The following is a 17,144-nucleotide window of genomic DNA, read 5'->3' on the forward strand; positions in this document are numbered from 1 at the left end:
AGGGGAAAGGGAGTGGGGAAGGATAAATTTGAGTTTGAGATTTGCAAATGTTAACTACTATATATAAATAGATAAAAAAACAAATTTCTTCTGTATAGCACAGGGAACTATATTCAGTATCTTGTAATAACCTTTAATGAAAAAGAATATGAAAACGAATGTGTGTACGCATGGCTGGGACATTGCGCTGTACAACAGAGATTGACACATTATAACTGACTATATACTTCAATTAAAAAATAATAAAGCAATGTGGGAAGCCAAGAATCATAGAGAAGCCTGTATTCTATCTTTAGAGTCTTCTAAGAGCCAAAGCTTTGCCTGGACACCCGCCATGACTAAATCTACACCTTCTTGTGGACGCCTGTGCTCTGACGCCCAGGGAGGAAAGTGTGCAAGGAGAAGCCGAAGCCCTACATTTCGGAGAGGCGCTGGAGTGTAGGGTCGGGTCAGGAGAGAGAAGGGTCGACTGCCTCGCCTTTTCTTTACACTGCCACATGTCGAAGATTAGGGGTATGTGAATTAGAAGTCGCAGACGGCAGTATCTGCAACCAACACATGAACCGGTGGCGACGCAGCTTCACCACAAACCACCACCGCCGAGGGCGCGGGTGGCTTTTTTCCAAGACACTACCGGGTGAAAGCCGGCTGCCGCCACTTCCGGGCGAGGCGCCCACCCGCGGTGCGCGCACGCGCGGCCTCCCACTGCGCCTGCGCTGCGGTCGGACGCCGGCTCGCCTTTCCCCGATGCCGGGCGGTCCGGCCCGCGTGAAAAACTGCGTGACACGCAGCGAGCGTGGCGGCCATCTTCTTCTTGGGGGCACGTCAGTTCGGGCTGAAGAGGAACGTTGCGCAGGCGCGCCCAAGACGGTCCCAGGTGACTCCCATCTGACGGGCGAGGCTTCGCCGGCGTCGCCGGAAGTTTGGTGTTTCTGCGCCGCGGGAGAGGCGGCGGTGGCGGCAGAAGCAGCTGAGTACCTCCTGATACCCGGATGTGAGACGTTTTGCTGGCTCGCGTCGGACCCTCTGCCAGGAGTGAGGAAGGTACGCTAGCGTCCCGACCTTCCCCGCCGCCGGCTCCTCCTTCCCTGTTGCCGGCCCCGCCGGAGAGCCGGACGCTTCTCCCCCTTCCTGTCCCACCCTCTGTGTCGTGTTGCCTCGCACGCCTCTTCCTCCCCGGGTCCCGGCTCCCGGCGCTCCTGGGAGGGAGTGGGCGTCTCAGAGACGCGGTCCCCTGAGGTAGGCAACCAGCCTGCGCGACTTGGCTGCCCAGTCCCCGCATCACCTGCGGGCGGCCCGCTAGGCAGTCAGAGGTAATAGGGGGCCGTGACCGAGAACGGGTCAGGCCCGGGCTCCCTAGGCGGCCGCGCGGGCTTCCAGACCCCCAAGGTGGCGTGCAGCCATTGCGACGGCCGGGGCGGTGTCGGCCCTGGCCCTCAGGTAGTCCCGGGCCTTGTCCGCGTCCCCGGCGTCTTTCCCCTCCGGCGTCCCCGCGAAGCAGCCCCTCCGGCCCTCGCGGAGCTGCGGTTCTGCGGCTCGCTCCCCAGCCCCGCCGCCACCCGCTGACCCGGCGTGAACCCTGAGGCCTCTGCAGTCTAAGGGGCGGGATGCGGGGATCCTGGTTTCACAGTCCTTAGCATGGGAGGGGAGCCGTGGCTCGGCTCCAAGGTCATAGAGTAATTCTGGTCGGACAAGAGGTTCTGGGCACAGGTAGGGCTGCTCTGGAGTATGGGTGCATTGACGGCCATGGTGAAGTTTGTAAAGAGAGATGGGAGCAAAAGGGAATTGAGTCCTCGGTTTTTACCACTGTTTATAAGATTGTTTTACAACGAAGGTTTGTTTTACTCAGGCAGAACGGGATAGATAATCATGTCCAAAAATTGGGGGACACTCTCAACCTACCCCTCCCCCAGCCCCAAATGTTGAGTTCTGAAAACCCTGCACGCACTGTATTTTCCGGGAGAAGGGGCGGGGGAGGAGGAAGGAGTTAAATCGCTGAGGTTTGAGAAGTACTGTGAACCTTGTTTTCTGTAGCCTTTGGAGAGCTGAAAAGGGATTCTTTCAGCAGGAAGTAATTGTAGGTCATGATAAATAATGTTAGCAAATGATATGTCAATAAATAGCCTTTGCAGAAATCAATAAAAGAGTGCTACTTAGTAGAACAGTAGAATGTGGGTGTGTTTTGTTTTTTCCCCACCTAAATATTTTCTTAAAAGCTGGATAAAACACTGATTTCAGTTTAAGACATTTTGGGTGCCCTGAACTCTGCTATATTCAGCCTCTTTTGATTAGTTTACACAGGGTACCAACACTAGTGCAACATTTTTTAATTTGTAAAACTGAAAAATTCTCACCATGAAATTAGAAGAGTAGGACGAAAAGTGCTTGAAAAGTGCTTAATTTGGAAGGTGCAAATTTAAGCCTAAAGCATGTGAGGAAATGAGAAAACTGTAACAGAGACACTTCTCTCTTTAGGCCGAATGTAGTATATGCTCTTTAGGTCAGATATGTGACTTTTGGAAGTACCCTTCTCAGAACAAAACGCCCTGCATTATGAGCTTCTGCCCACCTTACAAATTCCTGGGTGAGGAAAATACGCTGTCATTTTTCATTGATTAGTATTATAATTATGTAGTGAAAAAGTAATTTTTTTTAAAACATCCACCCCGAAAAGATTTTGTGCTAGGAATTTAAAGCTATGAATGATGCTTGCAGAAGAACTGAAAAGGGACCCTAATTAATGAATGCTATTAACTAACCCTTTTGTTGGATGGCCCTTTTAAGTTTAGTAATTCATTACAGCACAGAGCTGACTATTTATTCTAATAATGGAGACTAGCATTCTACAATGTATTTTTTAATAGTTAAATATTTTTTCATGAGTTTTGTTAGCAGCTTTATGTTGCACATAGAATTCTTTGAATAACCTCTACTGAAGGTGATTAAAGTTTAGATGGTAGTTAGAAGTCAACTCCAGTAAAATTGTTACCATACATAATTTACTTAAGGACTCTGTTAACCCTTCTGAAGCCTAGACTTTAATGTTTTTCTGTGCATCCTTGTTTTGGGGCACAAAATTCTTTGGCTCTATTTCTGCACAAGTTTTGTGTTACAGATACCGTGGTTACTTTTAACAAACACATCATTCTGTTTACCTGGCCTTCCTGTCTTTTCTTTTTTGAGGGAGCTACATTTTATGCTTAATTGCGTTATAGAACACCTGGAGAAAGATATATTTATGTCATCTATTCTCTTCAGCTTTCTTTAAACATTTATGGCTGCATATGTGAAGAGTCACAGGATAAAAACTCAGAATATAAATAAAAATGGGGTATTAAGTATTTTATTTATTTTATTGAAGGATAGTCGATTTACAATGTTGTGTTAATTTCTGGTGTACAGCACAGTGATTCAGTTTAAGTATTACTTTAATATAGTGGTCTCACAGTTTTTGATCAGGATCCCTTTACATTCTCAGAATTATGTAGGACTCTAAATGGCTTTTGTTTATATGGCTTATATCTATTGATAGTTATTGTCTATGAAATTAACTTAAATATATTTATTAATTCATTGAAAAAATAACTAATAAGATAATTACAGGTTAATATAAATAACTTTTTAAAATGAAAAACAACTATTTTCCAAAACAAACATTTAGTGAAAGAATGGCAGCTGTTTCACATTTTTGTAAATCCCTTTAATGCTTGGTCTAATAGAAGACAGCTGGATTCTCTATCAGCTTCTGCATTCAATCTTTATATGTTGTTCTGGTTGAAGTATATGAAGAAAATCCAGCTTCACAGATGTATTGGGAGGAGTACTTTAATAACATTTTCAGATAATTGTGATACTCTTTGATTCTGCAACAAAACTCAACAAATAGTAATTTCTTAAAGGTTGGTTGCAGTGTGGAATCTGAAACCATACCTGTGTACTTTCCATACAATGTTGCATTAAAATTTATTGGTCTGGGGTTTGGGGAGGAGGGTATAGCTCAAGCGGTAGAGCACATGCTTAGCATACACAAGGTCCTGGGTTCAGTCCCCAGTACCTCCTCTAAAAAATAAATAAGTAACCTAAGTACCTCCCCTTCATCCCCTGCAAAAAAATAAATAAAATTCATTGCTTTGTTTGCATTTTGAATTGATCTTTACCCATGTATGATTTTGATCTCATGAACCCCCTTAAGGGGTCTGTGGAATCCCCACAATCCCTGAACCACACTTTGAGAACTACTGTTTTAATGTAAATAATTTAATAGTTTAGGATTAATATAATTATTGAAGCTGAAAGGGATAATGGTAATAAGGAAATAGAGTTGACAAGTAGTTAAGTGAAACCAGGAGTAACTAAGATAAATATTTTCTTTTTTATGCTTTCTTTTTTTTATTTTATCAGTAACATTAATTATCATAGCTAATTACTGCTAGAGCTAATACTTAATCAGTGCTTAAGATGTGCCAGGAACTGTTCTAAGGGCTTTATATTAGGAAATGTTTCTATTGTATCATCTTTAGTGATGATTAAGAGAAAGGAAAATATTTTTTATTTTAAGTAGACGTTCATTTAGAGAGATACACATTCCATAGACAGAATGTGGGCCGTCTCAGAAGGCAAGAGAGGTGGCCAAGGCAAATATAATTTAATTTTTTTCCCCTACAGATAGTACAGTTTTTCTTACATGTTATCCTTTATAATGCAGATATAGCTGTAAGGTATTTGGGATAGGGAATATGCCAGTCCCCAGCATCTATTAGTGCTTACATTTAAGGATATGTACTTTTAGGCTATTTTAACCCATCAGAAAACTGAATTTTTAAATAAAACAAATACTAGTATCTTTTAAGTTTATCCTGTTAACATGGAAATTTGTTTTATTAAATCATTTCAGCTAGTATTTGAAACTTTTTTGTGACCATGGTCACTAAATGAAATTTTTCTTCAAAAACAAAAACAGAAAATGATTTTCCTAAGACAAATTTAGACTTATTTTAAAAATCTGATATATATTAAAATTAGATCATTTCAGATTCACTTTTTTGGTAATAGCTTTATGGAGATATAATCTACCTTTAAAGAATACAACTCAGTGGTTTTTTAGTATATTCAGAGTTGTGAATTATAATTTTAGCATATTTTCATCACTCCATAAAGAAGCCCTGTACCTATATTAATATTATTCCTCATTTCCTTTCTTCTCTAGTCGCTTACTACCACCAATTTACTTTTTGTTTTTACAGCTTTGTTTGTTCTGGACATTTCGTATAAATGGAATCATACAACATGTGGTATTGTGTGACTGGCTTTTTTTCCATAGCATAATGTTTTTAAGGTTCATCCATGTTGTAGCGTGTATCAGTACTTCATTCCTATTTATGGCTAAATATAATATTCCAATATATGGATATACCACATTTTATTTATCCATTCTTCAGTTCACAGACAGTTTTGTCTACTTTTTGCTCTTAAGAACAATGCTGCTATGAACATTTGTGAACAGGTTATTGTGTAAACATACCCAGATTCATTTTTGAGCTTTGCCAATATGTTTTACATAGATTACATAGTTATTTATTTCACAAGTGATAAGTACATTCTTTTTTGATGTGAAAGATTCAAACATGCGTAAATATATAAATAAAATGGGGAGGTATTTTTTTCATTCTTTGTGTATCCTTTCATCTCCCTTTTTTACCACCCTGCAGGTAACCACTATTGATGTTTTAATGTTCTTCAATATGTTTCTGTGTGTTTAGTATATTTATATATATGACACATTAATTTATCTCTTTCTTACAAAATTACTTTGTGCAGTTTACATACCTCTTATTTCCAGTGACTATCAAAATTCTACCTTGGCATTTTGTTTTATTCTCTTTCGGGCATTTGGGCTGTTTTGGATACATTTGCTAATATAAATGTGGCTATTGTGATCATTGCTTCATATAAATTGTCTCTCTCTTTTTTTAAAAATTTCTTGATGTGGATGGATGCTAGTGTAATAAATTGTGGAGAATGGATGTAATGGAATGAGTTGACTCTTTGACAATTGAATTTAAGGTGCCTTTAAGACAACAGGATGATGTCCAGTATGTTGTTAGATATCCGAGTAGCACTAGGGATGGACATCTGTGTTGGGGATACTCATTTGTGTGTTAACAGTTTACAGGTAGTAATTGAAAGTATGAGTATAGGTGAAATTATCTAATACGTGTCTTTTGTGGTAAAAGGATAAATCTTGGGGAAATGCTTATTTGTTAGAGGCTGGTTGAGGAAGAGAATTTAAAAGATGAAATTGTCCATGTCTGTCTTTTTTAGTGTTTAACTAATGTTGAGAATACTCAGTTTTACTGAATACCTATTATAAATCTAGTGTAAGACAGAGATTTAGTCTTTGAATGTTTGGAAAAATTTATTAGGGGCAATACTTTGTGTTATTGTGTGTGTTTCTATTGCATTCTCTAATAAATTAATGATTTATTGTTGCTTCAGTTGGGACATTTTATGTTTTTGGTTAGTAGTAATTAGTTTATGTTGCTTAAAATGTTTTTTAATCTCTTAAGTATTTATTGGACATTTTAGAAATTTTTAGACCCAATTTTCAATTAAAGCTAGGAAGTAGAATTTGCATTATGTGAAGAGATTGAAAGTAGAAAACTTATTTCACTGGGGAAGGGTTCATGTGGGTTCCTAAAGGAAAGGGTTAAGAAAAGGGGAGATCAACGGTGAAAGGAGAGTTAGGAGGAAGATAATAAAGGAAAAGATAACCAATATGAGGACCTTGCATTTGGTTGGTGGGTGTGTATGGCTTCTAGGGCCTTAGACTTGGTCTTTGCAAGTTGAATGTCTTCACTGTGAGAAGTCTGACGCTGTAGACCTTACAGTCTTTACTTTGTGCCAGGTTCAAACTGATTATTGCTGAGAAGTTATCCTGCGATCTCAGAAGCAAGATCTTTCCCAGCTGGTTGGATAGCTTTCTGAATTTGCGTCAGTATGTTATGGAACTGAAGAGTCTTTTGTAGTAGTTGGGGAAGTAGTTCTTTAGTAAATTATTTTGAAATTGAGAGGTGTGCTGAGCTAGATTCTGCAGTAAATCTTTTGACAGAATTACTATACCTTGAGATGGCTTAAAGTTTCCAATGGTGTTTGAAATACAGAGCAGGTTGGGCAAAATAGTCTTAGGGTTGTATAGAAAAGACTGTTTAATTTACTTTTTTTATTGAAGTGTAGTTGATTTACAATGTTAGTTTCAGGTGTACAGCAAAGTGATTCAGTTATGCATTATACTAGAAATGAACAAAATTCTAAGTTGAAAGTGCCCAGATGTTTGGAAATTTTAATTTATATCATAAGAAATCATACTTAAGAAAAGTATAAGCTTAGTATTTTAATGACTAAAATTTGAGTATAATTTATTATGAAGTACTGTTGGGAAATTGGATGTACTGTTAAATTTTTAGGTACTTTCTAACTTGTATCTTGTAAATTATCTTTCTAAATAAATGATACTATGGGTTTTCCGAAGTGGTCATTTTATGTAAAGTTTGATTATTGTTTTTGGGGCCCAATATTGATTTCATGAGAATTATGTTAATAAACTAGCTCTGGGTTGTGGAGGGATCTTGTCAATTTGTTAACAGGTTAGAGAGTGCATTTCGGTCCTTGACTGCAAGATTTTATTTAATAGAGGTGTTATTAAGTTGCATAATGCTAGGTTAATGATGATTTAATATGTAGGGCAAACTAAAGTGAAATAATCCTTAGCATACCTGCCCAGGTGAGTGACAACTACTGTAGATTTGTGTATCACTTTACCTCTTTTCTGTGGTAGATCCCAGTTGACAAATGTTAAAATATTTAGAAATTGGGAGGAAAAGAAGTAAAGTAAGGTAATTTATCACTTTTAAAATTAGAATTCTTGACACTAAAGTCACAAGGAAGTTAAATAAGCTTTCTTTTTTTTTTCCCCCAAGTTATTGTACCTCTGAGATTTAATCTTGGGTAAATTTGAGGCTTCCTAGAAAATTTAACTGCAGTGTGTATTATTGTTGTGTGAGAAACTGCCCTACAACTCAGTGGCTTAAATTATTTTTTGTTTGCAATTAATTTTGTTTATACATCTGCAGAGCTGCTGTGGATTAGGTGACTTAGATTTAGCTGTGAGTATGAGTGAGCTTTACTTCTCACTGTGTATGGGGCTTGGCACCTCATTTGGGGTTTGGCTTGGTTCTACTGTTTGTGTTTATTTGGGGGCCTAGGCTGAAGGTATAGCATCTGCCTGCTGAAACTCTTCTCATGGTGATGGCAGAGGTAACAAGGGCAAGATCAGCTGCACAAAGACATTTCAGACCTCTGATTGTATCATTTCTGCTAACATCTCATTGGCCAAATCATCAGATGGCCAACGCTCTTGGGGGCAGGAAGCATGCTGTGTCCAGCATGAAGGCAAAGCAAGACATGTGGTCCAGCTCAGCATCTGTTGGGAAGGAAAATATACTCCTTCTATGGAAGTGTAGTTTGGGTAGAAGGTGGTGGTTATTTTTGAAGAAAAACCAAATCTGTTGTATATAGTTTAAAAAATGAAGTGGTGACTATTTTGCACCTCATAATTTTTTAATGTATTAGTAGTGAAAAATCCTCACTAGGCCATTGTTTATTTTGTCTAGCTTAATCCAAGTTGTTTTAATAGTTAATAGGCAGTTAATGGACAATACTGTTTTTGTATTCTCATGCTTTTTAGTAGATTGTTTTACTTTAGCTATAGAATTCTTTTTTTTTTTTTTAAGATTAATAACCAAACACCCAGGAAGTTATTAAAAGCATCATCCATCAGCTTGAAGAAAAAAGTTACACGTGATTTTTATTTCAGTAAGGTAAGTGGCTTATACTATTGCAATTTAGTGCCTGTGAAGATTATTAGTTAGTGTGCTTAATATAAATATGCTTAATATTTTCAGAGAAATTAACTATTTTTAGTTTTGGGGGGGCAGATTAGGTTTATTTATTTATTACTGTTTATTTTTTATTTAACGGATGTACTGGGGATCGAACCCATGACCTTGTGTGTGCTTGGCGTGCGCTCTACCACTGAGCTATACCCACCACCCTGTAATTTTTTTTTTGACAAGGTTATATTTTATGTAATAAAACAGGGTATATAGTGAAAAGTTTTTTTCCACACTTCTGGCACTTGGTCCCATAGTTCTCTTTCTCAGAAGTCTTCACTATTACTGGTTTCTTGTGTATCCTTCCTTATCTGTTGTGTGCATAAACATGTTTCTGCACCTTTCCATTTTCCCACTGTCTCCCTTTTCTGCTTTTACACTAAGGGAAATACACCCTGTTCTGCACCTTGCTTTATTTGGTTTTAACATTGTTTCTCTGTTGTAGGTCCATATCAGTTACTTATAGTTCTATATTTGGACAGATTTATTGTGGTTTATGTGTAATAAACCACACCCTTTTAAAATATACAGTTTGGTGGATTTTGACAGATTTACACACTTGGAATCACAATCAAGATACAGATCATTTCCATTACCTCTAAAAGTCTATCTCTCCCTCCACTCCTGACCCTAGGCAATGACTCATCTGTTTTCAGTTACTGTAGATAAGTTAGCCTTTTCTAAAATTTCTTAAAAAGTGGAATCATTCATTATGTACTCTTTGGGTCTAGCTTTTTTCACTCAGCCCCATGATTGTAAAGTTCATCCATGTGGTTCCAGTAGTTTGTTCCTTTTGATTGCTGAGTAGTTACGTATTATATTGATACACCGTATTTTTGTTTATCCATTCACCTGACTTATGGGTTGTTTTCAGATTTCAGTTATTGTACATAAAGCTGCTTTGAAGACTTTTGGACAAGTTTTTATGTGGAATGAGTAGAATTCCCTCCTTAAAAAAAAAAAAAACTATGTCTACTCAGTCTCCAAGATTTTTGCCTTTTTTTTCTTCTAGAATGTTACAGTTTTACATTTATGTCTGTGATCAGTCTCAGATTATTTTTGTGTGTTGTGTGAGGTAAGCATTGATAGTGTGGTTCCCTGCCCTCGCACCGCCGCGACATTGTATATCCAGTAGTTCCAACACTTTTTTTTCAGACTCTTCTTTTCCCCGTGGACATGCCTTGGAACTTTGGGCGAAAATCACTTGGGTCTGTTTATGGATTCTCTTCCATTGATCTCTGTGTCCCTTTGTCTTGATTACTGTACCTTTATAGTAAGTCGTGAAATTGGATAGTATCAGTATTTCAAAAAAAAATTTTTTTAATGGCTTTGACTACTGTACATGGTTTTTGCTTTTACACATAAATTTTAAAGTCAGGTTGTCAATTACAGTATAAAAAGCCTTTGGGAATTTTGCCTGAATCTCATCTCTGCTTTGACATGATTGTATGATACTCAGTTGCATGAATGTATCATTAATTACAAAGCAGTTTATAGTGATGGCTGTTTGTATCAATAGACTGACTATCCCCAACAGTGTTGCAGTGTTTATTTACTTATGTCTTTGTGCTCTTGTGCAAGTTTATCTGTAACATAAAGTCTTAGAAATGAAATTGTTTGAAATTTAGCAATTATAGTGTTGATACTGACAAATTGTCCTGATAGACATTGAATCATCTTCAATAGACAGAGTAACAATGTCACAGACTTTTAAGACTGTTAAACTTCTTAATTTTTTGCCAGTCTGATAGGTGAAAAATGGTATTTTGATTTAGTTCTAATTTATATTATTCTGATATTATCACACCAGCCATCTGTGGTTTATTTCTGGTGAATATATTATGATGGTAAGCTTATGCTATTCCTTGCCAGTATTTTTTCTTCCAGTTTTTCCCCCAAACTTGACTTCTGAGTTTTCACACAAGGCTTGAAAGCTTTTCCCATTTTGAAAACGGTAAAATTCTCCCACATTTTAATGTTTTTATGTTTTAATTCTTTAAAAAAAAATTTTTATAGACATATAATCAGTTTACATTGTGTTGGTTTCTGGTGTACAGCACAATGCTTCAGTCATATAGAAATATACATGTATTCATTTCATATTCTTTTTCACCATAAGGTGCTACAAAATACTGGATATAATTCCCTGTGCTATACAGTATAAACTTGTCATTTATTGGATTTTGTGAGAATCCTGTATTTATATCAAAGCAAGAGACACTGGCAGAGTTCTGTAGGTGTTCTGTGTGATTCAGTGGGTTTGTAGATGTAATTCTTGGTGTATTTGTGGGAGAGGGTGATCTGTGAGTCTCTCTACTCCGCCATCTTGGCTCAACTCCTTGTTTTAATTCTTAATGACTAATTTGTCCTGGATATTACCTTATTCTTAAACCATAATTATTCAGAGGGTTACCCAGTTGTCCTAACGCCAATTGTTGAATAATCTTTTTTCATTAAATTGAAATTAGTGAAATTAATACCATCTTTTCATGCACTGAATTCCCTTATGTATTTAGACATATTTTTGGAGTCTCTGTTCTGTTCTATTAATCTCTTGTCTGTTGATGTATTAGGACTAATTTTCTTTGTTACAGCTAACTGTATTTTAGTATCAGGAAGGATGAATCTACACCCTATTACTTTTTCTGATTTTTAAAAAATTGAAATACAGTTGATGTAAAATTTTATGTAAGTTACAGGTGTATATACCACGTAACTTTTTATGTTGATTTGTATGTGTGTTATTGTAACTAGTATCTGGTATTTTCTTTTATATATTTCATATGATTGTTGTTTATTTAAAGCTTTTGAATTTTTAAGGTTTTTTTTTTTAACCTATTTACCTTACTAAATTCACATACCAATAATTTTTCTGTTGATTATCTTGGATTTTTTTTTTTTGCAAATAAGTTTTCAAATTTTTCATCTTTCTCTTCTTTAATCATGTCACCTATGCAACACTTTAAAAAAAATACTTGCTGAATTTAATGGGAGACTTTTTGTGTCACTGCATATAGGCTGATACTTGTGTTTTTGGTTTGTACACTCCAGAAGTGTTTGATATTGAGAAGATATATTTGAAAATATTCTCAGTTCTTCAACTGCCAGCTTGTTTCTTTTATTGTCATGAGTAGAGAATCAGGAGTGGCTATATAAATGTATCTGTATTATGAATAGTGATTATTTTAAAAAATTCTTATAACTTATTTATATAAACTTCAGTAAAGGCACACAGGTTATCTTTTCTTGTTTTCCTTTTTTTTTTTTCTTCTGAACTCCCTTGTTTGTTCTTTTCCTCTGAATAATTTTAACCTATTCATTTTGTGGTACACTTTCTCTAATAGCCCTTAGATGTGTGGGAGATAAAGTTTTTGAAGCCCTATAGGTCTGAAAATATCCTATTTTGGGGACATTGAATTCTACATTAGACATAATTTTCTTTTAGCACTTTGAAGGATTTTCCCATTATCTCTCTTCTGCTCTTGCTGTTGAGACATCTGATGTAATTTTGATTTTTTATCTTCTGTATGTGGTCAAGGTTTTTTCCCCTCTAGAAGCTTGAAGGTCATCTTTTTGTCCTCATGATAAACCTTCTAAAATCTTTCTTTCATCCATTGTGCTTTTGGCCCTTTTAATCTGGAAATTCATGTCTTTCAATTCTAGGAAACTTTCTTGAGTTCTTGATTTTTTTCAGTACTTTTCCTGTTTTCTAAAACCCTAATTACTGGACAATATGTGGATGGTCCTTTTTCTTTTTTGTCTATTTATCATCTTGCTGTTTTTGTTTTACTTTATAGGAGATATTCTTACCTTTGTCTTCTAATGCTTCTGTTGACTTTTAAATTTATATTTTTAATTTTCAAGAATTCCATTTTATACTATGAATTTTTGTTGTATATTTGTTTCATGGGTAAATTAGCTTATTTTTAGTTTTTGTGCATTGTTTGTGTCTCCCAAGCTACTTATTTCCTTTTTTCATTTTAAGGTTTTCCTCATGTATGTAGTGATTCTTATTTATCTGCTCATGGTAACAAGTGAGACACTAAAAAGTAAAACTGTGTGTTTGAATCGTGGTTGGTTTGGTAGTCTGCCTGTAGAGAAGGGAGGGAGAGTGTGGGTGTGTGTGGGTGTGTGCTTAATGACTGTGGGCTCTATCAGCATTTTTTAGGTCTTTTCTCTAGGTTTGTCAAATTTATTAGAAAATGATCTTTTAGTTTCCTTCCTACAGTGCATAGGCTTGGCTGCTGTCCTCTGGGAGACTCTTGAGTAGGCAGAGGCCTTTGGGTGGAAGGAGTGGGCTTCAGTAATCAGTATGTGTACTTACTCTCTATGTTGTCAGTATGATACTTCTTCCCTCAGCTGTGACTGTTGAGCCCCAAGACCAAAGACCTTCCCCCCAGCAACTTTCCAAAAATGTATACTAGTCTTTAGGGAGTGCTGCAGGGGTAGTCTTCTGGGTGGTATTAATTGGAATGGCAGTCTGGGAGTCTTTCTCCTTTTTTGAGTCTCATTTTCCTCCCCATCTCTGGAACCTGGTACTGCCAATTTCTGCTTCCTGAGAGATTCTGTGGTAGAGCTGCTTCTCGTTTGGTTTTACTCATTTCTAGTTTAGGATCAGATTTTCTTGCATCTGGAGGTTAATTATTTGTCCTTTGTCCTTTGTAGCTTCTGTGCTTTTTATTTTTATCACCTATACTTTTGTTCTTTTATCCTTTGGGTTTATGGTTTTGTTTTGATCTATTGCTTTTTTTCAGTAGGTATTAATGAGAGGTAAATATGTGTTTAAATTTGCCTTTTTAACTGTGTGTCACCCTTTTTCTATGTATATGGTTATTCGTGCACTGTTTTTCCTCAGTGCACAAATAGAATTTTACTTTATGTCTGTATTATTAACTGGTTTTTGTATTTTAAAACTTTTTTCTACCACATAAAGTGGATTTCTTCAATGAAATAGAAAAATTTATTTCCTTGGATGTATGTACCATAGTTTACTTCATGTTAGAAATACTAAAATTACATACCATGTGTAAATTGAGCTCTGAAGACTAATGGTAGGACTGTAAAATTATGACATATTGATCAATAGATTTGATGAGAGGTAAATGAATAGTTACATCTTTCCTTTGTACCTTTTAAATGTTTTAAATACTTTTTCTTTTAGGTGCTGTGTAATGTGTTAAAAGGAAATTATAAGGAATGATTTTGTCAAAGTTTCATGAGTTATGGTGGCTAAAAGGTCAATTCTGTCTTGTGGGAAAGGAACTGTAAGTAACCTCAAAAAAAAAAAGTAGACTGATTTTCAACTATTCTTTGTTTATATAAGACAAGTTATCAATTATTTATAAGGATGTACTTGGGATACTTTTGTCTGTTAGTCTTAAATTCAGAAAGAGAAGTTAGGTTTTATGTAAATCATAGTTATTTCTGTATAGTGTTAGCATTGCTATATTTCTTGGATTGTACAAAATTTGATTTTAATTTTTTTTAATTTTTCAGAAATGGCAGCACAAAAGGATATCTATATTAATAGAGTATTTTATTAAACAGAAGAGGTTAGATAAGAACTTTAAACCAACAGACTCAGCAAACAAGGAAAGAAACGTGTTAGCTGTAAGACATGTTTCCAGAGACTCAAAGGCCAGTAACTGTAGACTTCAGAAGAAAAAAGTTTTCAAAAACTTTGTCAAAACAGACAGATCAGTGATAAATAACTCCTCCAGTAATAGGGGTAGGCTTGAAAACTAATATTAATTGAAAAGTTAATAAATCAAACTTGAATTAAATTTTTTAATAAAAAGTTCTAAAAATATCAGATTAGATTTAAATGTTCCTCAAATTTCTATTACCTTGTCTAAAGTAAAGCAAATATCTTTCAGCCTTCATGCCAGCTTTTTTGATGTCACAGGGATGACAGAAGTCTTAGCAAGCTAGTATTTTTGTTGAAAATGTATATCAGTATCAGTTGAAGTTGGTTTTTAAGACTTGCTCCTCAGTAATAATACTAGACATTCAGCATTTACACCTGTCAGGACACCAAAACTACTCAGAAAAGGAGGACCTTACTCAGGAATGATGTCCATTCAGGAGAAATCAAAAGAAAATTCCTCCAGTGTTATTAAAAAGAGCGAAGATAAGAATCTAGAATCACAAATTCAAGGTTCTCAAAAGAGTCTAGCAAAAAAATCAGGTCCAAAGGAAGCTATAAAATCACTAGTTAAATCTTCCAATGAAAATAAAATAAATCAACCTGAATTAGGAACATGTATGAGTACAAGGTCAGCAACCAGTGGTAAAAAAGCTAGTAAATCCATTAATAAAAATATGGTGACTGTAAAGGGACATTCACAACAAGAATCTATAAAAAAGAAGAAATTATCTCAGAAAAAATCAATGCACGAAACCCCTAAATCAAATGAACAGCTTAACCGGAGATCACAAAGACTACAACAGTTAACAGAGGTTTCAACAAGGTCTCTGCGTAGCAGAGAAATTCAAGGTCAAGTTCAAGTAGTTAAACAGAGTTTGCCATCAACAAGGAAAGATCACTGTAGCAATACTCAAAGTAAATCTAATAAAGTTAAAACAAATCAGAAACATGTGAAAAGAAAAGTATTGGAAATAAAGTCTGATTCTAAAGAGGATGAAAATTCAGTAATTAATGAAGTAATAAATTCCCCAAAAGGAAAAAAACGCAAAGTAGAGCATCAGACAGCTTATCCTTGTAGTTCTCAGTGTATAAAAGGATCTGAAAAGTGTCTTCAGAAGAATACTAGAAAAGAGGAAACAAAACCTGTGCCTGTAACAACTTCTGAGATAAAAAGGTCAAAAGTGGCTACTTCAGTGGTCTCTAAAAAGAATGAGATGAAAAAGTCAGTTCACACACAAGTGAATACTAGTGCAAAATCCCAAAAAAGTTCACAGCCATCAGTGCCTGAACAAAGTGTAGATAAACAGCTGGAACAAGCAGGAAAGAGCAAACGAGGGAGCATTCTCCAGCTCTGTGAAGAAATTGCTGGTGAAATTGAGTCAGATACTGTAGAGGTAAAAAAGGAATCTTCACAAATGGAAAATATAAAGGAGGAGAAGCCTACAGAAGTAAAATTGGAAGAGACTGATACTGAAAGACAAATACTTCATCAGAAGGAAATAAATCAGGATGTTCAATGTAATCGTTTCTTCCCCAGTAGAAAAACAAAGCCCGTGAAATGTATACTAAATGGAATTAACAGCTCAACTAAAAAGAACTCCAACTGGACTAAAATTAAACTCTCAAAATTTAATTCTGTGCAACAAAATAAATTAGACTCTCAAATTGCCCCTAAATTGGGCTTATTACAAACCAGCTTTTCACTACCAGCATTAGAAATGCATCATCCAGTGACTCATGGTACATTTTTAGGGTCAGAACCACATGACGACAAAAATAAAGCTTGCCAGCGGGAAGAAATGAAAGAAATTAATTCTGAAGAAGTTAAAATTAATGATACTACAGTTGAAATTAATAGCGCCACAAAAAGGCCTCCTGAAAATTGTCATTTGGATAATCAAATAAAACCACCTCCAGACCCACCGTTGGATAACCAGATGAAAGATTCTTTTCAATCAACACCAGATAAGGTAATCTATTTTCATACATGCATAGAGGTGTCTGAGTACTTTCTGATAAGAAGTAAGTGTTTACAACATATTTTAGCTTGAGAATTAAGTCATAAAAGACTGAAGAGTTGTTTGTTAAGGAATCCTGTTCAGTCATTAGCAGGAGTTTTATTAACCCAGTCTTGTGGTGAGTGATAGAACTTCCTGACTCCTTTAGATCTCTCACATATACATGAATGCTTGTCATTGTTTCCTCATTATCACACTTCATTTTTGTTTTATGTGAAGCCAAACAAATTCTAGCTTATGTGAAGCTGTTGAATTCTAGCTTTTCTTTTTCCTTTAACATATGAATTTTGTTTCCTTTTTCTATTGATTGTAACCACAGATGCTATGTTTCATAGTGACTACAGTGTAGAACTTAAAGTTGAGCCTGATTCTGACCAAGTTGTTAAAATTAATTTCAGCTGGCACAAATCAACTTTTCCCACTTGATAAAATTTAAAAATTAAACACTTCTAGTAGTAGAGATGCCTTTTTATTTGACTTGTGTGGCCATTTTGAACAGTTGGCAAATAAAATGTCTGAAAGATGTGAATA

The 17,144-nt window shown here is 35.9% G+C and overlaps 1 protein-coding gene across 4 annotated transcripts in view; it reads left to right on the plus strand.

Moving 5' to 3' along the window:
• The first annotated feature begins 726 nt into the window (after positions 1-726).
• Positions 727-17,144, plus strand: part of ESCO1 (establishment of sister chromatid cohesion N-acetyltransferase 1) — a 48,134-nt gene continuing 31,716 nt past the window's right edge. Inside the window, exons 1-4 of one of the 4 annotated variants that reach the window (XR_010378685.1) lie at positions 727-1,044; positions 8,790-8,876; positions 14,110-14,212; positions 14,445-16,565. Coding sequence is in view for 3 of the 4 variants with exons in the window: in XM_064481550.1 (XP_064337620.1) it covers positions 15,018-16,565 (1,548 nt within the window). In the remaining variant the exon portion in view is untranslated. Of the gene's footprint in view, positions 1,240-8,789; positions 8,877-14,109; positions 14,213-14,301; positions 16,566-17,144 lie in introns of those variants that run through there. The other 3 variants (XM_064481550.1, XM_064481549.1, XM_010976763.3) reach the window with 3 other exon arrangements.

Source organism: Camelus dromedarius, chromosome 32 (assembly GCF_036321535.1).
Source record: "Camelus dromedarius isolate mCamDro1 chromosome 32, mCamDro1.pat, whole genome shotgun sequence".
Lineage (NCBI taxonomy): Eukaryota > Metazoa > Chordata > Mammalia > Artiodactyla > Camelidae > Camelus > Camelus dromedarius.